Source organism: Hemiscyllium ocellatum, chromosome 1 (genome assembly GCF_020745735.1).
Source record: "Hemiscyllium ocellatum isolate sHemOce1 chromosome 1, sHemOce1.pat.X.cur, whole genome shotgun sequence".
In the NCBI taxonomy this organism is placed as follows: Eukaryota; Metazoa; Chordata; class Chondrichthyes; order Orectolobiformes; family Hemiscylliidae; genus Hemiscyllium; species Hemiscyllium ocellatum.
In genome coordinates this window covers 68,410,591-68,434,716 of record NC_083401.1, presented here as the reverse complement: position 1 = coordinate 68,434,716, position 24,126 = coordinate 68,410,591, and the positions used below count along the sequence as shown (strand labels likewise).

The 24,126-nt window shown below is 39.9% G+C and overlaps 1 protein-coding gene across 3 annotated transcripts in view; it reads left to right on the top strand.

Annotated features, from left to right (window-relative positions):
• Positions 1-375: 375 nt before the first annotated feature.
• Positions 376-24,126, top strand: part of pigo (phosphatidylinositol glycan anchor biosynthesis, class O) — a 30,825-nt gene continuing 7,074 nt past the window's right edge. The window contains exons 1-8 of one of the 3 annotated variants that reach the window (XM_060822068.1): positions 376-1,215; positions 3,887-4,030; positions 5,111-5,234; positions 9,762-9,921; positions 15,138-15,314; positions 17,470-19,078; positions 21,204-21,407; positions 23,430-23,558. In XM_060822068.1, coding sequence (XP_060678051.1) covers positions 714-1,215; positions 3,887-4,030; positions 5,111-5,234; positions 9,762-9,921; positions 15,138-15,314; positions 17,470-19,078; positions 21,204-21,407; positions 23,430-23,473 — 2,964 coding nt within the window. In that variant the 5' untranslated portion in view covers positions 376-713 and the 3' untranslated portion in view covers positions 23,474-23,558. Of the gene's footprint in view, positions 1,216-3,886; positions 4,031-5,110; positions 5,235-9,761; positions 9,922-15,137; positions 15,315-17,469; positions 19,079-21,203; positions 21,408-23,416; positions 23,622-24,126 lie in introns of those variants that run through there. The other 2 variants (XM_060822094.1, XM_060822027.1) reach the window with 2 other exon arrangements.

Here is a 24,126-nt window from a genome sequence, read left to right as displayed (position 1 = left end):
CATTAGGTAAAAAATGAGGTCTGCAGATGCTGGAGATCACAGTTGAAAATGTGTTGCTGGTTAAAGCACAGCAGGTTAGGCAGCATCCAAGGAATAGGAAATTCGACGTTTCGGCCATAAGAAGGGCTTATGCCCGAAACATGGAATTTCCTATTCCTTGGATGCTGCCTAACCTGCTCTGCTTTAACCAGCAACACATTTTCAACAGGTTAGGTACATTAGTCGGGGGAAACATCGGTAATGGGTCTGGGTGGGTTACTCCTTGCAGGGTTGGTGGTGACTTAATGGGCCGAGGGCCTGTTTCCACACTGCAAGGGATTGTAATTCTGTGTGCTGCAGGTGGCGCTGTCGGTGGAGGCTGTGTGAGGGGGCGGATCGCCTGTTGTGGCGCTGTCGGCGGAGGCTGTGTGAGGTCTCGGTCTCGGTCTGTGGGGAAAGGTCACAGGGGAGTGACCTTGTCTTTTCGGGCGGGACGTGATGCTTCGCCAGCGTCTTTTTCGAAAATCTCGTTGTTTTTGGTTTCAGGCGTCTCATTGAGCCGGAAGCGGGAGATGTGATGTCCGCCGCCGGTGTGTGGTGTTAGCGGAGAGATCCGGGGGGAGCCGGTCCCCGCCGCTTGCCGTCTCCATTTTGAGCAGAGGTCGGCGCGGTGTGTGATGCCGCCGGTCGCTGGTTCGCCGTGCTGAGGGTTAGTTACAATCACATCCGCCGCCATGCCCAGGGTAGTCACCGTCCTGACCCTCTGCTGGATCTGCCTGCTCTTCTATGCCGGCCTCGGCCTGTTCCTGAGCGGCTTCCTGCTGGTGCGGGTGGAGCTCCGCAGCCGCAGCTCATGTGGAGAGGCGCCGATGCCCTCAGCCTGGGGAGGCCGCCGGGGAGAGGGTTTCACTCCAGACTCCTGCTGGATGGCCAGGCGCTTCTCCAAGGCGATCGTGCTGATCATCGACGCTTTGAGGTTTGACTTCGCCAAATACGATCCAAAAAACCGGAATCCCAAACCGTTTGAGAACAAACTGGACGTGATCTATCACAGTGTTATTTCCAAACCAGAACACGCCAGGCTTTTCCAGTTCAGAGCTGACCCCCCAACAACCACGATGCAGAGGATTAAAGGCATGACCACCGGCACCTTACCTACCTTTATAGATGTCGGCAGCAACTTTGCGTCTTCTGCAATTCAGGAAGATAACCTAATTCAACAACTGGTGCAAAATGGTAGGTTAGCCAAAATGGGTCATTGTCTTTTTAGACCATTGATGAACTGAATGCCAAGCTGTATTTTTTGAAAGTCTTGAATTTCATTTTTCATTCTATTTATTTCAGTCATTGAATCCACAATCTAAACTTGTGCAAAAGCTGGCAAATGCCTTCCACTTCTGTTTTCAAATTACATTAGTCAACAGAGTTTTGCTCTTTTGGGTCATGTTGAATTTGAACTTAAAAGACTAATCAAATTATTTGTCCAGAATAGTCTGTAACATGGCATGTAAACATGACAGCTCTACCAGATACTCTGAACACAGAATCTATTACTTAAAATTGGAATTATTTCTACTAGGTTCCAGAACATCCAGTTAGTTTTTTTCCCCCTGTGCAGAGTTGAGAGTGTGGTGCTGGAAAAGCACAGCACGTCAGGCAGCATCCGAGGGGCAGGAGAATCAATGTTTTGGGCATAAGCCCTTCAGGAAGGGTTCTGATTTCTCTCACTTTCTCCTTGTTTTCCACTGTGCAGTTGGGGTCAACATTGGGCCTGTGGGAGCAAGTTTACTTATGTGTGCTGATGAACTATGTTGTTTTGGCCAGTTATCCTAGAACTAGAATAATGACAACTCCTATCAACTTGCACTTAAATCTTGAGCTGGAATTTAATGGGTTTGACCCTTAAATTGTTATATTTTATAAAAATAAAAAATACAAAGTTCTGGAAGAGATATTCAGAAGCATAGTGTTGCAGAGTTGGTGTATGTAAAATTGAGGGGAGTATTGTGTGGTTCATTTAAAAGGTGGTATGTCTGAACAACAACTTAAAGTGCAGTTGCACAGAGAGTGCCTGAATTGAAACATCTTGTATCGAACAGCTAAGCAGCATTTTTACAAAAAAAGTCTTTTCAAATTTAGCCAATCAATTTAAACTAAATACTTAGTTACCAAGAGTCAAAAAGTGTGGTGCTGGAAAACACATCAGGTCAGGCAGCATCCGAGGAGCAGGAGAGTCAACGTTTTGGGCATATGCATCGACCCTCTTGCTTCTCTGATGCTGCCTGACCTGCTGTGCTTTTCCAGTGCCACACTTTTTGACTCTGATCTCCAGCATCTGCAATCCATATTTTCTCCCACTTAGTTACCAAGACCTATTAAATTTAAATCTGATGGTTTTGGCAACCTAGAACCGGTCCAATTATAAGAAATTAATAGTTCATCAACAGTATAAATGATGAGGGCATTTGAAAATCAACCAAGAGCCAATTGTCATCTGCCACAAGATGACAACCTTCAGCTTTTGGAGAAAGCACCATCTAATTAATAAAGGTACCGCAGCATTCTTCGCTAATATTCCAGACAGCTGAATTCACAGAGTGAACATGCCTGACAGAAGAACTGATGCAAGAATTTGGCGGAGGGAGGCGTTCTTGACACGAGAATTCAAAAGAGGAGACATTCCTGGAGCATACACAGATGAGTCCAGAAGACCTAACCTGGCTGTAATTTTGGGAGACTATATTATTTTTGGTTTATAGAAGCCAAACCTGTATTTATTGAAACAGCATTCCATTAGGAGTTTGTTTTATTAGGGAATAGTTAATCGGTGGAGGGGAATTGTTCGGCTTGTTAGTAGTTCAGTTAATTTGTTCACTGTTGGAGTTATATAAATAAATTGCCACTTATTATCGAGTGAATGAAAGGATTTCATGTTATTGAACCAATCCTTTATAATAGATTGGGGGATGAGAGGGAGGTTATACCACTCCTCACACTGAACAGAGGATGTTTTGGTTTTAGTTATCAGAGGGATGGTCGATCTCTGCTTCATAACAATAAGTAACCAAGTCAATTTTAAAGTGGACGTGGGGAAATCCATTTTTAACAATTTTGTGGAAAGTGGGCTTCATTGGCTGGCCAGCATTTATTGTCCTTGAGAAGGTGACGATGAGTTGCCTTGTTGAATCGATTCTGTCCATGTGCTGTGAGTTGTCCACAGTGTCCTTAAGGAGGAATTTCCAGAATTTTGACCCAGCGACAGTGAAGAAACAGCAATATATTTCCAAATAAGGATGATAAGTGTCTTGGAGAGGAACTTGCATGTGCTGTTTTCTTGGGTATCTGTTGCTTTTGCCCTTCCCCTGTGGAAGTAGTCTTGGTTTTGGATGGTGCTTACTAAGGAGCCTTGGTGAATTTTGCATCTTGTACATGGTAAACACTGCTGTTATTGAGCATCAATGGTGGATGCTTGTGGATATGGTACCAGTCAAGTTGACTGTTTCGTCCTGACTGATGTCAAGCTCCTTGTGTTTTGTTGGAGCTGTACCCATCCAGGCATGTGGATATTGTCTAGATCGTTACATTTGAACATGGACTGCTCCACCATCTGTGCAGTCACGAATTGTGGTGAACATCGTGCAATCGTCGACAACCATGCTCATTTCTGACCTTATGTTGAAGGGAAGAAGCTCAAGATGATTGGGTCTCGGACAATATCCTAGGAACTGAGAGGGAGTTAATGTACATTCTTTATTTATTGACAGCATATTGTTACTGTTCAGACAGTTAGGCTATTTTAAATGTTCTATCACTAACTAATCAAAGTAAAGAATAAGAAATCCATTTTAATATTTCACAATGTGAACCAAAATTAATCTACTTTATTGTGTTTATTTTGCTCCTTTAGAGAAGAAAGTAGTTTTCATGGGGGATGACACGTGGGAAGGTCTGTTTCCAAATAAGTTCTTCAAATCGTTCCCCTATCCTTCTTTTAATGTGAAAGATCTTCACACGGTGGATGATGGTATTCTTCAACACATCTACACAACAGGTAATCAGCGATGACTAGTTAGTTATGCTGTTGGAACTTAGGTATCCGAATTACTAAGAATGCATGAAACAAAAAATGAAGTGCTGGAGAAATTTAGCAGGCTTAGCAGCATCTGTAGGTAGAACAACAGAATTAAGGGTCCAATGACCCTTTGTCAAAACTTCACAGTTCTTTTTGTTCTGCATCTGCAGTTCTTCATTAATCAGCATTTAAAGTAGCTGGCTGACTTGGCTTGCAGCAAGCTCTTTTATGGAACTTGCATTTAATGCTTTGATTAAAATGTGCTAGCCAAGAAAAAGCTTTTGCATAAGAGTCATATCAAATTTAAAATGTTAACTCCATCTCTCTCCACAGATGCTATTAGACTTGTTGAATTTCTCCAGCAGTTCATTACTTTGTATTTGTATGATTGGGTTTAGTTTTACGTGGTGATAGCAATGTATGTTCACCGAGTTGTTGCTTAAAATCAGTTCATTCAGAGCCACATTTTGAAGTTCATCAGTCCTGAGCAATCCAAGAAACATATTGTTGGGTCAAGATGTCCACAAATAGATTTCCAATATCTTGGAACATTACATTCTCAACAGATAATTAATTTGGTACTGAAGAAAAAGAAGTCACCATGTAAATTGGTAGAAATAATAATTGTTTTCCACTAAGGATCAAACATTTTGACTGTCACTTTTGTATTAATATTGAATACTTTATTTTACTGCTATTTCTTGGTATTTTCTGCAGATTTGTAACATCAATTGGCTTTTTTTTTATTCAAGCCAAAGTCTTATACTGTCATAGATCAGCATGTTAGTATACCAATATCTATACCACTGAGGTACTCTTTATAAAAGAAAACAGCATGTTGACCCAACGAATATTCACTGAATAAATTAATTTGAGTTCGACCATTTTCAAGCAATATTTTTATGTAAGAACACAAGTTCTGAAGAAGAGTCATATTCAACTCAAAACATTAACTGTTATGTACATAAGAACACGCTATGATTAATTTGTTCTTGCCTCCATTTGACAGTTATTCACATCATGATTTCTTCTAAGTGCAAGTTTGTTCTCTATTTGTAGTAGAAGGAAATGAATGGGATGTACTCATTGCGCACTTTCTAGGAGTTGACCACTGTGGGCATAGATATGGACCTCACCATCCAGCGATGGCAGAAAAACTCATGCAGATGAACAGGATGTTGAGGTACATTTGGTGTTGTGTCAGCAGTTATAAATGTTTCAAGGCTGTTGAAATGGTTTCTCTGGTAAATAGACTGACATGATAGTAGTGAGCTATGTTAATCAGCAATATCACTGAAATTAATACTGATATTATAACTAATGTTACTGTTTGATCAAGCTGTGTTGATTCATTTTGTAGTGGTTTGTAGAGGTGCTATTACTTCGTACTTTGGGTTAGAGGATTAAATGTAGTGGCAATGTTACTGAACAAGTAATCCAAAAATCTGGACTAAAGTTCCTGAGTTCAAAGTTCACCATGACTGCTGGAGGATTTTAAATCTTAGTTAAGTTAATAAAAGAGCAAGTATCAGTAATGGTAATCATGAAGCTATTAGAATATCATTAAAACCCATTTAGCTACCAATGCCTTCTGAAATGATCTCATAAGCTACTCGGTTGTTTAAGAATTGTAATAAATGGTTACCTTGTTACCAATGCTCATATTTGGTGAACGAATAACGAAAAGTTCTCAACTCTTTCAGAAACGTAAGTGCCAAAATGTATCAGGTAAAAATATTAATTTAGCATTTAATCCATAGTGTTTGTATGTGTGCAGGTGCCCACACTATTTTTTAAAAATACAGTTCATGGGATGTGTATATTGCTGTTTGATCTAACATTTATTGTCCATCCTTAGAGGCCCTTGAAAAGGTGGGGGTAAGCTGCTTCCTTGAATCACTGAAGTCCATTTGAAATGTTATTTATTCAAAAAATAGATTTGACGTTGCAGAATTTGGACAAATATGAATGATGTGAAATTCCCCACTTATGCAAAAAGATTGTTTTTACTTCAGTTGTGTGGAGAATGGATTCAGTGTTGTAAAATTCAGTTTTGCTCTTCATACATTTTGATTGCTTAACCAAGAAAGTACGCAGCTATTCGTTATTCCCAGATGTTTTCACTTTCTGATGGTGCTTGAATGAATAAATATGTTCTGGAAGTAATGTTTACTTTTTTGTGATGACGAGTGATCCTGTCAGAAACAAAAGCAGGAGAGGAAAACTCCCTGATTTTAGGTGGGGGAAGAAACTAAAAGAGAGATGCACCACCCTTGATTAGCACAAGGAATGTGCATGCAAAGAGAAAGTTGATATCACTTGTAAGCAATGGAACAAATGCTGTAACTGTGTCCAATTCACACATGAATTTACTGTCATGTGGAGCATGTGACATAGTCTGTAACTGGAGTGTGTGCAATGTGGTCTCTGACTGACTGGACCATGTAGATTGCTCCTTCATTGTGATTGTGTATCACTCCTTTGCCAGCAATAGGGAATAGTCGGTGATGTGGCAGCACCACCAATCCTGCTAAGTGGCGGTGGGTAGAATGTTGTAAAGTAATGGTGTTTGAGAAAGTATGTTCAGCTGTCACTACTGGGAGGGAAGCCTGGTGATATCAGCAGCGCATGTACAATCACATCCTCGTGTTGTGACGCTCGTGCTTCTTGCAGTCACATCATAAGTCATATATATGCAAGCACAAGGCATATTTTAGCTTTATTATTACTTGCGATTATCAATAATGTAGTTTTGTGCAAATATTTAAAGCTTCCAAGATAGTTATGCATTTAGAAATCAATTGTACAGTTTACCTAATTGCAACAGAGACCTATTGAAAAGGGTCTTGTGATTTAGTGGTAGGGTCCCTATCTCTCAGTCAAAAGGTCCAGGTTTCCATTGCCTTCGCCATGGAGATATGACATCACTGTTTTTCAAAGATCTAAGCCTGGCTGCACCAGTTAATTAACCCCTTTATTATTGACTGGAAATTGATCTGGATTAGCCATAATAAATATTGTGACCACATATGAGCAGGACAAACGCTAAGAATCTATAGTGCATAACCTACCAGCTGACCCCCTAAAGCCTGTTCACATGTGCACTCCTCCCTTGTGAGTGCATGTCCAACAACATTTAAGAAGCTCAATAACATTCAGAGCACAACAGGCTGCTTGGTGAGTTCTAGGTAAAAACAATGACTGCAGATGCTGGAAACCAGATTCTGGATTAGTGGTGCTGGAAAAGCACAGCAGTTCAGGCAGCATCTGAGGAGCAGTAAAATCGACGTTTCGGGCAAAAGCCCTTCATCAGGAATACAGGCAGAGTGCCTGAAGGGGGGAGAGATATATGAGAGGAGGGTGGGAATATGGAGAAAGTAACATAGAGTACAATAGGTGAGTGGGGGTGGGGATGAAGGTGATAAGTCAGGGAGGAGGATGGAGTGAATAGGTGAAAAAGAAGATAGGCAGGTCGGACAAGTCATGAGTAAGTGCTGAGCTGCAAGTTTGGAACTGGGGTGAGGTGGGGGAAGGGGAAATGAGGAAACTGGTGAAGTCCACATTGATGCCCTGGGGTTGAAGTGTTCCGAGGCGGAAGATGAGGCGTTCTTCCTCTAGGTGTCGGGTGGTGAGGGAGCGGCTGTGAAGGAAGGTGGTGTCCTCGGCAGAGTGGGAGGGGGAGTTGAAATGTTGGGCCATGAGGCGGTGTGGTTGATTGGTACGGGTGTCCTGGAGATGTTCCCTAAAGCGCTCTGCTAGGAGGCGTCCAGTCTCCCCAATATAGAGGAGACCTCATCGGGAGCAACGGATACAATAAATGATATTGGTGGATGTGCAGGTAAAACTTTGGATGTGGAAGGCTCCTTTTAAAGCCTTGGATGGAGGTGAGGGAGGAGGCGTGGGCGCAGGTTTTGCAATTCCTGCGGTGGCAGGGGAAGGTGCTAGGACGGGAGGGTGGGTTGTTGGGGGACGTGGACCTGATCAGGTAATCACGGAGGGAACTGTCTTTGTGGAAGGCGGAATGGGGTAGGGAGGGAAATATATCACTGGTGGTGGGGTCCGTTTGAAGGTGGCGGAAATGTCGGCGGATGATTTGGTTTTTGCGAAGGTTGGCAGGGTGGAAGGTGAGCACCGGGAGGGTTCTGTCGTTGTTACGTTTGGAGGGGTGGGATCTGAGGGCGGAGGTGTGGGATGTGGATGAAATGGGTTCGGAGGGCATCTTTAACCACGTGGGAAGGGAAATTGTCGCCACCTCCAAACGGACCCCACCACCAGGGATATATTTTCCTCCCCACCCCTTTCCGCCTTCCGCAAAGACTGTTCCCTCCATGACTACCTGCTCAGGTCCACGCCCCCAAACAACCCAGCATCCTGTCCTGGCACCTTCCCCTGCCACCGCAGGAATTGCAAAACCTGCGGCCACACCTCCTCCCCTCACCTCCATCCAAGGCCCTAAAGGAGCCTTCCACATCCATCAAAGTTTTACCTGCACACCCGCCAATATCATTTATTGTATCCGTTGCTTCCTATGATGTCTCCTCTATATTGGGGAGACTGGACGCCTCCTAGCAGAGCGCTTTAGGGAACATCTCTGGGACACCCGTACCAATCAACCACACTGCCCTGTGGTCCAACATTTCAACTCCCCATCCCATTCTGCCGAGGACGCAGAGGTCCAGGGTCTCCTTCACCGCCGCTCCCTCACCACCCGACATCTGAAGGAAGAGCGCCTCATCTTCCGCCTTGGAACATTTCAACCCCAGGGCTTCAATGTGGACTTCAACAGTATCCTCATTTCCCCTTCCCCCACCTCACCCCAGTTATAAACTTCCAGTTCAGCACTGTCCCCACAACTTGTCCTACCTGGCTATCTTCTTTTCCACCTATCCACTCCACCCTCCTCTCTGACCTATCACCTTCATCCTACACCCATCCACCCATTGTACTCTTTGCTACCTTCCCCCACCCTCCTCCCTGACCTATCAGCTTCATCCCCATCCCCACTCACCTGTGGTACTCTTCTGCACCCCCACCCTCCTCTCATTTATCTCTCCACCCTTCAAACACTCTACCTGTATTCCTGATGAAGGGCTTTTGCCTGAAATGTTGATTTTACTGCTGCTTGGTGAGTTCTATCTAGCAGCAGTTTGTACAATCTACAAGATACATTGCAGAAATTCACCAAGGCTGATGATGCTGCCCCCTGTGGCCCCATGACCACTAATATCTGGGAGAACAAGGGCAGTATACAGAAACAGCATTCTTCAGTTCTCCTTGAAGCCATTCTCAATCCTGACATGGGAAGATATGGCCATTCCATTACTTTTGCTGAATTAAGATCCTGGAACTGCCTTCCTAACAGTACTGTGGGTGTATCTACCCATTGTGACTGCAGCATTTGGAAAAGGCACCTTGTCATCACATTCTTGAAGGCCATTAAGAATGAGCAAGAAATGTGGATTAAACAATGTCATTCACATCTTGTGAATGAATTTTTTTTAATATTACTTTTCTAAAAGTCAGCTCTTGGATATTTGCTTAAGAAGTTGGTTTCTAAAGCTCAACTTTTACACAAGTACATAGGAACCTTTAGAAGGGGGAGAACCTATTTATCAGTATATGTGGTTGGTGTTTTCTTTAGTCCTGTGTGAAATGATACTTCTGTTTAGGTGTAGAATTACCTTTTTTGCTTTTCTTTGTTACTTGATAGGTCGCTGATTGGCCAGCTGCAGAATGATACCTTGCTGGTGGTCCTTGGTGACCACGGAATGACAAATACTGGAGATCATGGGGGTGACAGTGAAGGAGAAGTCAACGCAGCACTATTTATTTATAGCACACTTCCACTTTTTGAGATCAAACCTGCTGAAGTAAGTATTGCCAAGAAGAACATTTTATGCATCCTGCTGTTATATATTGTCAGAGATGTGATTTGAATGCATCTGAGATGCAAAAGAAATACAGTTGATGCACATTATAGTTTCTCATATTCCTGTGCCTGATTTAATGTATAAACCCATACTTCACTTGTGGAGTGTTATTGTCCCCAACAAAAGATTATCCCAAATGCTTCCAAACTATCTTCGGCATATAACAATTCTTGATCCAATAGTAGGGCAGAATCTTGTCTGCTATGTTAACTTTCTGATTAGATTAGATTCCCTACAGTGTGGAAACAGCCCTTTGGCCCAACCAGTCCACACCAACCCTTCAAAGAGTAACCCACCCAGACCCATTTCCCTCTGACTAATGCCACTAACACGATGGGCAATTTAGCATAGCCAGTTCACCTGACCTGCACATCTTTGGACTGTGGGAGGAAACAGGAGTATCCAGAGGAAACCCACGCAGACACAGCGAATGTGCAAACTCCACACAGACAGTCACCTGAGGCTGGAATCGAACCTGGGACCCTGGTGCTGTGAGGCAGCAGTGCTAACCACTGATCCACTGTGATGGGGTGGCATTTAATTAAACTGAAGAGCAGTGGTCTGGCACCCTGCTACTTGATAACTTTCTTGCCACACCAACAGTCTAGACACTTCAGAGTGCTTAAAAAAATGCCTGTTTAAGGGTTTCCTTCTCTGATACAAGCACTCACCAGCAATGGTCAAGGGTCTTATCGTGTGGGGTGTATAATAAGCAAATGTATTTTGAATTGTTTGTTAATTCATATTGGAGTGGTAGGGGTTCCCCATTCAAAGACAGGCCTGATCTAAGGACCTGCTTTAGGAAGTTGAGGAATGTTAATGAGAGCTAAACTGTGTCATAGAGTCATATAGCACGGGAACAGACCTTTCAGTCCAACCAGTCCATGCTGAACATAATCCCAAACTAAACTAGTCACAGCTGCCAGCTCCAGACCCATATTCCTCCAAACCTTTCCTACTCATACACTTCCAAATGTCTCTTAAAAATTGTAATTTTACCTATTTTACCTTCCTCAGGAAGGTCATTCCACATATAACCACCCAAAATGTGGCCCCAGTCTTGAAATCCCCCATCCTAGGAAAAAGGCAATTACCATTAACTCCATTTATACTCTTCATTATTTGATAAACTTCTGTAAGGTCGCCTGTCAACCTCCTACTCTCTAGTGAAAAAAGTCCCAACTATCCAGCCCGTCCTCTGTGCTGAACACCCTCACTGCTGTTAGCTTGTCAAATACCTGAGTGAGATGTAGTGGGTCTTCGCAGAAGGAGCTGAGATGGAGCTCTTGCAGCTCACTAGCCAGCAGCTGAGACCCTTAGTGTATCTGCCAGATTCTACCATAGTATGACAACAATTCCTATCATTGCAATGGTACATAACTTTTGATATAACCTGAAATGTTTAATGTTAGGTGATCATATCAATTTCTATAAAAAGTAAGTTGAATTTCCTGCATGTTGAGTAATACAGCATGGAATCAGACCCTTGGGTCCAACTTGTCCATGCCAACCAAGTTTCCCAAACTAAATCAATCCCACTTGGTTGTGTTTGGCCCGTATCCCTCACAATGTTTCCTATTCATTGGCTTGCCCAAATGTCTTTTAAATGCTATAATTGTACCTGCATCTACCATTTCCTCTGGCAGTTCATTCCACACAGGGAGGGATGGCCTAAGTGTCATTATTGCTGGACTATTAATCAGGAATCCATGGTAATGTTTTGGAGCCTGGGTTCAAATCCCACCATGGCTGATGAAGATAAAGTCTGGAATGAAGAGTCTAATGATGACCATGAATCCATTGTTGATTGTTAGAAAAACCTATCTGGGAGGCAAACTGCCATCTTTACCTGGTCTGGCCTTCATGTGACTCCAGACCCACAGCAATGTGGTTCACTCAATTGCCCTCTGGACTATTGGGGTGGCAATAAATGCTGGCCAGGCCAATGCCCACATCCCATGAATGAATTTAAAAAAAAACACCCTGTGTGGAAAAGTTGCTCCTCAGGTTGCTTTTAACTCTTTCTCCTCTTACCTTAAAAGTAAGTCCCCTAGTTTTGAACTCACTCACCCTCGGGAAAAGACCTTTCCTATTATGATTTTATAAACATCTGTAAGATCACCCCTCAAACTTTCTACACTGCAGTGGAAAAAGTCTCCACCTATCCTTATAACTTAAACTCTCCAGTCCCAGCAACATCCAGGTAAATCTTTTCTGAACCCTCTCCTATATATCCAATCTCTCTGTTTGGCTCAATGGCATTGCTGTCTCACAGTGTCAGGGTCCAGGATTTGATTCCACCCTTGGCCAACTGTCCTTGTTAAGTTTGCACATTCTCATCATGTCTGCGTGAATTTCCTTTGGTTGTTCCAGTTTCCTCCCACAGACCAGATAGATGGATTGCTAAATTGTCAGTGGAGTCTATACAAGTTAGGGAAATGCAGGGTTTAAAGGTAGGGGAGTGGATCTGAGTGGAATGCTCTTCGAAGGGTCCGTGTGGACACGATTGGCCAAATGGCCTGCTTTCACACTTTAAAAAAGACATGAGGGGCAAATCTTTTATATAGAGGCTGGTTTGTATGTGGAATGAACTTCCAGAGGAAGTGATGGATGCAGGTACAATTACAGTGCTTAAAAGGTATTTGGATAAGTACGTGAATAGGAAAGGTTTGGAGGGATGTGTGCCTGGAGTAGGCAGGTGAGGCTAGTTTGGCTTGGGATTATGGTCGGTATTATCTCATTGGACCAAAGGTTCTAATTCCATGCTGTATGACTCAACAGAGATTCTATAGTCTATGATTCTAAGTTAATAATATTCTTCTCAAAACAGAGCAGAACTAGACCTAGTCCCCCAAAAATGGCCTCACCAATGTACATTACAACCTCTGTAGGACATCCCAACTCCCATATTTGATGCTTTGAACAATGAAGGCAAGCATGCTAAACATGTCTACCTGTGATGCAACTTTCAAAGAACTATGTACCATGTCTCTCTGTTTGAGAAGACTACTTGGGGCCCTATAATTAATTATAAAAGTCTTGCCCCTGCTCATCTCATCAAAATGCAACACTCACTTTTATCCAAATTAAGCTCCATCTGCCAGTTCTCACCCCATTGGCCCAAGAGATCAAGACCATACTGTGATCCTAGATAACCCCCTTCACTGTCCAATATACCACCAATTGTGGTGTCATCTGCAAATGTGCTGACCATGTCTCCTAAATTCTCATCCAAATTGTATATAAATGACAAACCATAATGCACCAAGTAGCGATTCCTGCAGAACATCTCTGGTCACAGGCCCCCAGTCTGAAAAACAACTTTCCACCACCATTAACTGTCTCCAACCATCAAGCCAATTATGTTTTTAGTTGGCAAGTTCTTCTTGAACCTCACATGATTTAACTTTACCAACTAGTGTTTCATGTAGAACCTTGACAATATCTACCATTCTGTGATCAAGCCCATTAGATATGTAAATTGTATATGGATCAAGACCCATTGCAATAAGCTGGTAAAACATAATGGGCCAAATGGCCACCTGTGTTGAAAGTGTTTTGTGATATTTTTCTTCCTGTTTAAATATGTGAGGTTATCCACAAATAAAGCAGGGATCCCACCTAGCTTTGATTGCTGAGTGTTTGCAGCGTTTTTGTTTATATTTCAAATATGCAGCAGCCAGAGTATTTTTGCATTTATCTTTCTGCTCACACATTACTCAGTATCATTGTTAAACTGTCTACTGATTGAGCCCTGATGGAATCCGCAATTCTATTTGCATTACATAATATAAGAAAGAGCTATGTGCTCATTTGAAAAATGATGTTTTTGGAAACAGCAACATATCCAACCAGAAAAATAATTTGTATTTATATAGCATTTTATAACACAATGGGAGAACATCCAACTTGCCAATCCTGAATCAGCGAACGTTTGTGTTGGATTGGAGTGCAGAGGGCTGGCCACTAAGAATCAACATGTCAGATGAGTAATGGTGGAATTGTAGGTGATGAGGCACCTTCTGGAATATTTCTGATCTAAGTTAGGAACCCTTGTTACAGCATGTATTATACTTTGTAAAATAAACAACACAGCTCCATATTTTCATTGAATCTTACGGAATAAAAACAGGCCATTCAGCCAACTGTGTCTGAGTTTCATTTTGTAACAAGCATTTAATCCATTTTGCTTGTTCTTTCCTGGTATTTTTGTTTCTTTCAGAGAAGATATCTAATTGTCTTTTGAAAGTTACTAGCAGCAGTAGCAGCTCCCACCACCCATTTAGCCATTGCAATTTGTATAATGGAATTGACTCAATGAAAAAGAACGAGGTGAAAGTGAAGTCTGCAGATGCTGGAGATCAGATTCAAAATGCCCGAAAAGTCGATTTTCCCGCTCTTCAGATGCTGCCTGCCCTGCTGTGCTTTTCCAGCAACACTCTAATCTTGTCTATGAAAAGAAATCCTATCTCTGTCTGGATTTTGTTACGAACCCAAAGTTCTGGTGCCTTTCTCCTATGCACCCTCTTCAATCCTTTCTCATCATTCTTAAAAGTCTGTTGCCAAAAGTGAGATACAATGTTCTCTAGTTAGCATTTAATCAGTCATAAATGTTTTATCCTATTCTTTTAATCTTTACTTCCTATAACTGTCTTGCTTTTGTCCCTTATCTTTAAGTTTAAACAAAAAAAGCCCAGCATCCTGAATGAGTTAATGAATTTTTCCTGCCATCCTTAAGGTTTATATGTGAACCATTGGGTTTTTCTTTTAAATTTAGACCATTCAGGTCACATCATTTGTCCTAGTTTTATGTTCCAAATTGCAGTACTTTACATTCTTCTACCTTGTGTCTGGCTGTATGAACAGAGAATTGAAAGAAGAGAAAGAATGTGTATTTATCCCCTATTAACAACAAAATTAAGCATTTTAATTTAAGAACAGATTCTAATATAAATTCTGTTTGAGATTATATGCAATTCAAAATGTCATTAATATAGTCTGGAAAATTACTAGTAAAGACCTTGCATTTAAAATGGTGAAAAATCAAGCTTGACTATTTCTGTTTCTATTAAATGCATGCATTGCAGAGGTGGTTATGTAATTACTTCAATAATTTTCTTCATTTTTGTTTATCTATAAAATCTCTGTCCATTTAGGACTCGAATGTCGTATCTCAGATAGATCTTGTACCAACCTTAGCTCTCCTTCTGGGGATTCCTATTCCTTATAGTAATATAGGAATGGTGATGGTGGACTTGTTTATCTCTGAACCAAAGCTGGATGATAATCAGTATCTTGAACAGGCAAAAGCACTACATATCAATGCTATACAGGTACAGTATTGCAAGATTTGTCAGGTGATACTTTTGTTATTAAATAGTTAATTATAATTATTCTCGCCCCAAGTTTCACCCATCTTAATTATTGTCCATGTGATCAAATCACAGACCGCTATGATTTAGTTGCTTTCCAAAAAATATGTAGTCATGTGAACAATTACCATGTCTCTTTTTCAGATAATTGTTTTTGATAGTGAATAAGCAGTTTTAAAGTTTGTTTTTCTGTTTGTTTGACTAAATGGGTAAAGTGTTTCTAATTTCAGAAAATGTTTCCATGATGAGCCTATTGTGTACTATAATTTTACATTGACCGTGATGACTCTTAGACAAAAAAAAAGAGTATTCCAAATTCTCCTGTACAGAAAGGATAGTAGATTGGAGAGATGCATAGCATTACTATTTTTATGCAGTTTCAAGAGATTATGTGGATTATATTGGTTGGGTTGTGGCTCCGACTTGTCATGTTTGCCAGAGGGAGGAAACATAAGACTTTGTCAGACATATTTACAAATAGGTTGGTGCAGTAATGTGAGCTTAAGGAAATTACAAAAGCAAAAGAGGGTATGAGAAAATATTTACAAGTAAAGTCAAGAAAATCCCAAGCATGCTTTATAAATACACATATTAAGGAAAGAGTAGAGTTTACTAAAAGACTAAGCTGGTTAGAGAGATAGTGGATGTTGATATGGTTCTAAATGAATGTTGCACTCCACTCTGAAGCAACATGAAGATATGAACATGGTTCTTAATGAATGTTGTGCTCCAGTCTTCATGCAAAAGGAGAAAAATATAAGATTTTTAGTTGACACGTAAAAATTTAAATGATAAGATCAAAAAAAATTTTGGATAAAAGGAGTGGAACTTTCCATTCTTGATCAGTGCTCAAAACACTGGAAACATTCTCATTCTGAATTCTGAAGACTTTGCATTAGCTAATAATATGTTACTGCATGAAAAGTTCCATATGAATTTGTACAAATTATTTTCTATGTATGCTATGCCAAGTTGTGTCCATCAGGATCTATCTACTTTAAGTAGAATTCAGAAATATTTGAAAATCTGGACTGAGGCCAATTATTATAAATATCTTTGCTGAGGATTAGATAGATAGGTGTTCACCTTTCCCAGGCTTATGCAATACTCCGTATTGAAGTTTAACCCTTCAAAATGAAATGTTTAATCTGATAACCCAATAGAGATCCTACGTCATAGGATGCTGTGGACTTTAATTTTCTTTTCACTACAATGATTCTGATCAACGGGTTTGAGACCGATCCAAAACCTTTGAATATTTTATCCAGTTAGGAATTACGTGTGTTCAATTCTATCCTCCTTTTTATGTTTAAAAACATTGTTTACAGTGCTCATCATTACATATCAATCAATAGTGAAATTTGTGACACTTGTCTCAAGACCAGCGTGGTTAGCTGTCAAAGGACAGCTAACTGATTGGAAGGCCCATTTCCTGACCACTTAACAAGGAGCTGTATAAATGTGTTAATCTCAGATGAGTTTCTTGGAATTAAGTTTATGTTTTCAAATGAAGAGGTGACTTATAGTTTAGTGCTTCCTCTGTAGAGTTTTTTTTGCAGTTCATGGGGTTAAATAATTCTTGGCATATAATTGTTGGTAAAGTACAAGTAAGATAAAGGAGACATTTTCTGAATAGATCCAGAAAATGAGTTTGGATAAGATTTGTAGCTCAGGTTGAGGTTCTGGATGTAGGTTTGCTCGCTGAGCTGCAAGGCGCGAACATATCTTTAATTATCTTATGACATGTGGACATAAAAGTCTTTTGTCCTTTGAATGAGATGCTATACAAAAGCCCCAATTGCCTGCTTCACGGGATGTATTTGATCTCACAATACTATATCAAGAAGGAGAAGGAGCATTATTTCTGGTGTTTTGGTCAATATATATCCCTCAAATATATTTTAAAAAACAGATTTTTTGGGAATTATCACATTGCTATATATGAGAGTTTATGTATAGGCTGGTTGTCATATTTCCTATAACAGTTATAGCATATAACAGTTCACTGTACTTGAAAAGTAGTTCATTGGCTGTGAACTTAGAAATATTTGTCATCTTGAGAAGTGCTGTGTAAATTTAAGTAACTTCTTTCCAACCTTCTTATGTTGTTGTATAGGTGAATCGATTTTTGGAATCCTACTCTTATGCTGCTAAGGATCTTCCTGCGACAAAGCTGAAATATCTGAAGGAATTGTTCTCCACTGTAGTGATGGAGTATAATGACCTGATTACAATCATGCAGAAATCTGAAAAAGTTGTTCCTGACCAAGATTTTCACACAAGGTTTCAAAATCTGTTATTCACACAGCAACGCTACTTGAGAGAGACCAAAGAGGTGTGTCGAGAATCATGGGCACGATTCAATCCAGCACACATGCTTTACGGCATTGTACTTTTAGCAGCAACATGCATGCATTGTTTTCTGGTATCAGAAACTGCATCAACATTTGAATCTTTGTACAAGCAGTTGCTTTTGTATCCAGTTATCTGGGGTCTGACTGCTGGATTAACAGTTTATTTCTGGATGCTGATATCGGGCATTACAATGGAACCACTGATGATATGTTTTTGGATAGCATTTGGATCACACGTGAGCTTCCATTGGAACTTCTGGAGACTGGAACGCAAGAAACATAATCACTCAAATAAACTGATCCAAAGTTCCGACATTTGTAATCAACAGAAATGGAAAAGTTGGCTCAAATTTTTTATACCTTTGGGAATTCTCTTATTACGGTGCTTGGCTATGTTTTCTAATAGCTTTGTAATAACTGAAGGGCAAGTAGTATCATTCCTTTTGAAATCGCTTGTAACCTTTACTGTCTTGAAACTAAAATGGAATGGAAAACTTACCAGTTATTGTTTGAATACACCATTTGTGCCAGATATACAAAAGAATTCTGGTTCCATGTCATACAAACGAGAATCTTGTTATTTAATTGTGTTCATGATGACCTTTATGGTCTGTATTCTTTTTTCCAGCAATTTTTATCACTGTCGGGAAGAAATTGCAGACTGTGAGCCTTCACCGTTTCTGAAACCTTTGTCAAGGATAAGTAATAGTCAGCAAAAGAATTTCCATTATATCCTGTCTGTGTCATCACTTGGAGCCTTAGTTTACCTCATACGAAGATGGTTCCTTCATTATGGCAACCTTAATAGTTCACACTTGGTTGTGTTTTTTATACGTTTGGGTTTTCCATTTATTGTGTTTTGTTTATGCTGCTATTGGGCTGTGAATGCTGCTTCAGAAGAAACCTCCATTAAACTTCAAGATCTGACTAAGAAGATTATGATCATTATCCCAGGCATTGTCTTTGTGCTCATAATAACAGGCTTCCTTATCGTCCTATGGAATCCAATCACCGTATTCATAAAAGACAGTAGGGAGTCTGATGAAACTCTTGTCCCTTCCTACAAAGACTCTATGGCAACAGAAGTTGACTCTTTGCATGTAGTCCCATTGATCTACCGTAAGATGCAGAAAGCTATGAGCATACATTTTAATGACAACCAAACAAAGACTCGGACAATGGCTGCTTATGGATTGGGAACTGTATATTCTGCTGCTCTCATCACCATCCTTACTCTTTTGACGTTGTTACTTATTATGTTGCATAATGAGCGAATGTCACTGGCTTTCCTGCTGTTATTCTTGGAGGGATTTTCTTTCCTTGAGATACATGGTACAACAAGGAATCTTTCTTTACAATCCAATAACACTGGTATGTAGTAGCTTCAATTAATAGGTCATTTAAAGCATGGATGTGTAAGTAACAGCACTTTTCAGGGTTTGTAAATAATAGTTTGCTTTGATCGAGTTTCAATGCAACATGTTTAGTTTTTATATTTAAGCTGAATCATTTCCACTGTGCAAATCTATGTTTTTTATATCTGTCTTATTGTGCCCATGAACTCAAGCATGAAAAGTTCCATTGACCTAAAGATATTCTGCAGAACTTAAATTCGTGGGGTTTACTTCAGGAAAGATCCTCAATCCAAGAGAGGGGACAGAAGAGAATCATTAAGACAATATCAGACATGAGACAGGGACTGATTAAACAAACCTAAAAACAAATCATAGTCAGTAATGTTAGCTTCTATAAAACACAAATTTATAATCTTCACATGAGACATGGAAATATGGATCAAGAGGTCGATATAACCAATGTGAAAACGCACACCAAGTAATATTGCAGGGAGTATACACATTACTTTTATACTTGGAGCATAAATCACTTAAATAATAATGCAACTTTGCCTTAAATAAAACTTAACAGCAATGAGCCTTCTCACTTGCACCCTCAGCTGGGTAATTGGACATTGCAGAGATTACAAAAATACAGTAAACTTCTCTTATTTGAGGTATATAATTTTTGTTTGTTTAGATTGCCAGTTCATAAAGTACCAGTTAAGACAAAGTTTACTGTACTTGGTGTGCCCTAGCAGAAGAAAACGTCTAAAGCAGAATCCATATTTTTAGAAAGTGAGACGATTATTGTTTGAAAAGGAAATGATATGAAACTGTCTAGTTAATGATTTCAAAAGAGCTGACACATGAAGTGAATGGATACATGAGCAAAACTTTGCAGAAAAATGCTGGAAATACTTAGTAGGTTAGGCAGCATCTGTGGAGAGAGGAACAGTTAATCTTGTCGAAAAATTGGGAATTTAACAAATGTTTTTGAAGTTCAGAAGTAGGATATTTTGTTAAAAGAAGAACAAAAGTGTGTGTATGATGGAGTGAAAAGCAGAAAAGATGAAGTGACAAAGGAGCTATTGAGATGGGTAAAGAAGCAAAAATGGTTTTGTGAATGAAAATAACAGATTCCTCACCCACAGATCTCTGGAAAAAAAAGATAGAGGTTATGATCTAAACTTAGTGAATTAATACTTGAGTTCAGAAGACTATAAAATGACTAATTTAAAGATGACGTGCCATTTCTTTAGTTCATATATAGGAGGTTGGGGATAGAGTTCATTATGGGATTGAGCTTATGCTGAAAACATCGACTCTCCTGCTCCTCGGATACTGAATTTTCAGCTGTGCTTTTCCAGCACCGCACTTCTTGACTTTGATCTCCAGCATGTGCAGTCTTCACTTTCTCCAAATTGGGTTAAGTATAGGGAATAGCAGGAATCGGCCTTTCAGTCCATCAAGTCTGCTGTGTCATTCACCAGGATCGTGCCTGGTTTACCTCCATGCCATTTTCCAACACTATCTCCATCTCCCTTGATATGTTTATTATATCGAAGCCTATCAATCTCTGTCTCAAACAAGCTCAATAACTGAAATTCCACAGTCCTCTGGGTAGAGAATTCCAATTATTCATTTACCTGGGTGAAGAAATTCCTCTTATTCCAAATTGCCTACCTCTTATTCTGAGACTCTTGTCCCCTGTTTCTAGACTGCCTAGTTGGCGAAACATCGCTGGTTGAAACAGGAAGAATGTGTGATTTACTGAGATCACAAAAAGCAATAAATGAATGGAAGTGTTTTACCACATTCTGAGGATAAAAAGAATCACTCTTAGTTACAATTTTGAATTGTATTTACCTTGAATCGTTTCTACAGTCAATCCTCAATAGTTGATTAAGTGACTTGGTATCTCATGACATGCACTTATCTGAGTGTGATTATTTTGTATACATAACTTGTGATGGAATATGGTAAAATTCATAAGTTATAGTTTATGTAGTTTGAATTTCCTGACATCACTTCTTTAGTGCTGAAGTTCTGACAGAAGTCTAAGAAATTGCTTTTCAAATTAGTCCTTAGTTGAGATTTGATTTCCTCCCATAATCTTACCAATGTTTAGCACTGATGTAAGTTATTTTTTTTTTTGGAAGGTTATTTCTCTGTTCCTTGGTATGCAGTTACAGCCTGGGCCTTCACAGCTACACAGTTCTTTTATGCTACAGGGCATCAGCCAACATTCCCAGCGATCCAGTGGAATGCAGCTTTTGTTGGATTCATTGAAGGACATAGCACCAATATATTGCCAGCACTGCTGGTAGGAATGAACACTTTTGCATCTCATATACTGTTTGCAGGTAATTATATAATTGTTTCACAATTAATCTTTGAATTTAATCTCTACATAATATTACTATGGAATTAAACGTGCTGTTGTCGTCACAGGCTGATTGCCTGTTATGGATCCCTTTAAACATCAACCACATAATTTTCCAAGTCATTTAAACATATACTGTAATAAGTTCTACAATGGTCTCCATGTGACTTCAAATAATGCATCTTAAGAAAATCTGATCTTTCTGGAAGTAGTTGAACATACTGTAATTTTGAGGTTAATTGTACTTTATTATGAACTTCAGTGCTTAATCAGTCCCTATTGCCATTTCTGAAATTAGTGACTCTTTGTTGGGCATTATTTCATCAGCTTTATCGTAGTTTTTATGTAGTTGTGTTGCATCATGGAATGCACAAGAAATAGTTGAGACAGCGACACTATTAAAAAAGAACAACAGGAAAACATTTGAAAAAGAGGTAGATGCAAGATCCAAAATCAAATGCAGTAATCTCAACATTCAATTTGTTATTTGAGAGAAAAATAGTAAAGCTTAGTTTTCAGGGAACTGATGAGGAAGCATACTTGGATATTGCCACTTAAACATAGTATATATACTTTTTTTCTGAAGTCAGTGTACTGTTTGTGCACAAATAAGGGTTAGTGCCATGAGTATCACCTTTATTTTGATACACAAATCTGTTTTATTTAATCAATCTTTCCAGAGATATTATGACGCAACTCCTGATGCAGGTGGGACTTGAACCTAGGCCCTCTGGCTTAGAGGTAGGGACATTACCACTGTGTCAGAACAGGCACAATACTCCCCACTTTGTAACTGAGGCCAACTGACTAGATTTGGTTCTTGGACGAAAGGGAATTACATGATCCTAATTATTGAACAATATAATAAAGAAGAAGCCCATGAAGTTTGTCCAGCAGTTTTGATGACTGTTTCAGTTAGACCCACTCACCTGCTTTTACCCTAATCCCTGCAATTTAATCCTTCATGTTTTATCTAATATATCTTTGACTGCTAATACTGAAATAACATGAACTATTATAGCAGACCATGCATTCTAAATCCTAAAGATTAGTTGTTTAAAAAGTTTTTCTTTACATAATCTCTGCTTTGTTTTTTGTTGCCAAAATTAAAATCTTTCCCCTCTGGTTACTGCCCACTTAGGCTTTGCAAACAATTTCTATTTACTCACTCTATCCAAACCCTTGAAATAAAGCTCTACCACTCATCTTGACTTTTTTCCTCTGAAGGGCAACAATTCCAGCTTCTCTAGTTTGTCCATGTGACCACAATCCCTCAGCCTGGAAACCATTCTGATAAATCTGTTTAGCAATTTTCATCTCCTTCTTAAAATGTAGTACCCACAATTGGACATGACCCTTCATAATGTTGATGTACATTTAGCACCATTTCCCATCTTCTTTGATTAGATTAGATTACTTACAGTGTGGAAACAGGCCCTTTGGCCCAACAAGTCCACACCGACCCGCCGAAGCGCAACCCACCCATACCCCTACGTTTTACCCCTTACCTAACACTACGGGCAATTTAGCATGGCCAATTCACCTGACCCGCACATCTTTGGACTGTGAGAGGAAACCGGAGCACCCGGAGGAAACCCACGCAGACACAGGGAGAACGTGCAAACTCCACACAGTCAGTCACCTGAGTCGGGAATTGAACCCAGGTCTCTGGCGCTGTGAGGCAGCAGTGCTAACCACTGTGCCACCGTGCCGCTTCTGTGTTAATTTACCTGAAAATGAATACAAGACACAGAGGATCTACACTGTCAGTCACCTTTTCTAGGATAGGCGATAAAGGAGGTCTAATTATTACAGAAAGCAGTGTGTAGGTGTTTTGCTTATCATGATTTTACTTGCTCAATATTAGATTCTTGGGGAACTAAATTATTATGGATACATTTCATTGATAGAATTGGTGTTTAAGAGCACATTAATGGGAAAGTATCAGCCTTGCAATAAATGCATTGAAACTTTTAACTGACTTTTCAGTTATATTCTTGAGGTAGTTGGATGTCCCTTGTTGCTGCTTTGGCCATTTGTTCGTGAAGTGAAAAGCTGTAAAAGCAAGAACATTAAAAAGGAATCTGGCGATGAAGATCAAGTAATGGAGATGAGATTGCGAGAAAAACCTCAGATGTTTTCTGCAGCCTTGCTGCAACTGGGAATGCGATACTTATTTGTCTACGGTGTGCAGGTACCTTGTCTGTTCAGTATAAAAGTACTTTGATTACTGTCATTGTTCCACCATAGCATTTTACTGTTTGATGAATAGCACAGTGTACATCAGATGGTGGGTGTTTAAAATAGAATAACGTAGTTGAGTGTAGTCAAAATGACTAATTAATCTGAACATTCATAGAAAGTAAATGCATGAAAATCATTCATTAATTGAAGATTCCCCTTGACTATTTCCTGCATTGAAATATTTAATCTGCCTATATGTGACTTCAAACCAAAGCAATGTGTGTAACCCTTAACTTCTGTCTGATCTGAGCAAGCTACAAGAAGGTATTCAAGAATGCAACTTGCCACTGCACTTTAATGTACAATAAATTAAGCTTGGCCAGTAACGTCCTGTGAATGAATTAAAAAGAAAGCTTGGTTTTGAATCCAGCTGAGACAAATGGAAATAAATTCTCCTATTTCTATAAAGTTTAAAGGCTCTGTATATAATTTGGAACTAATGTGCCTGTCTCAAC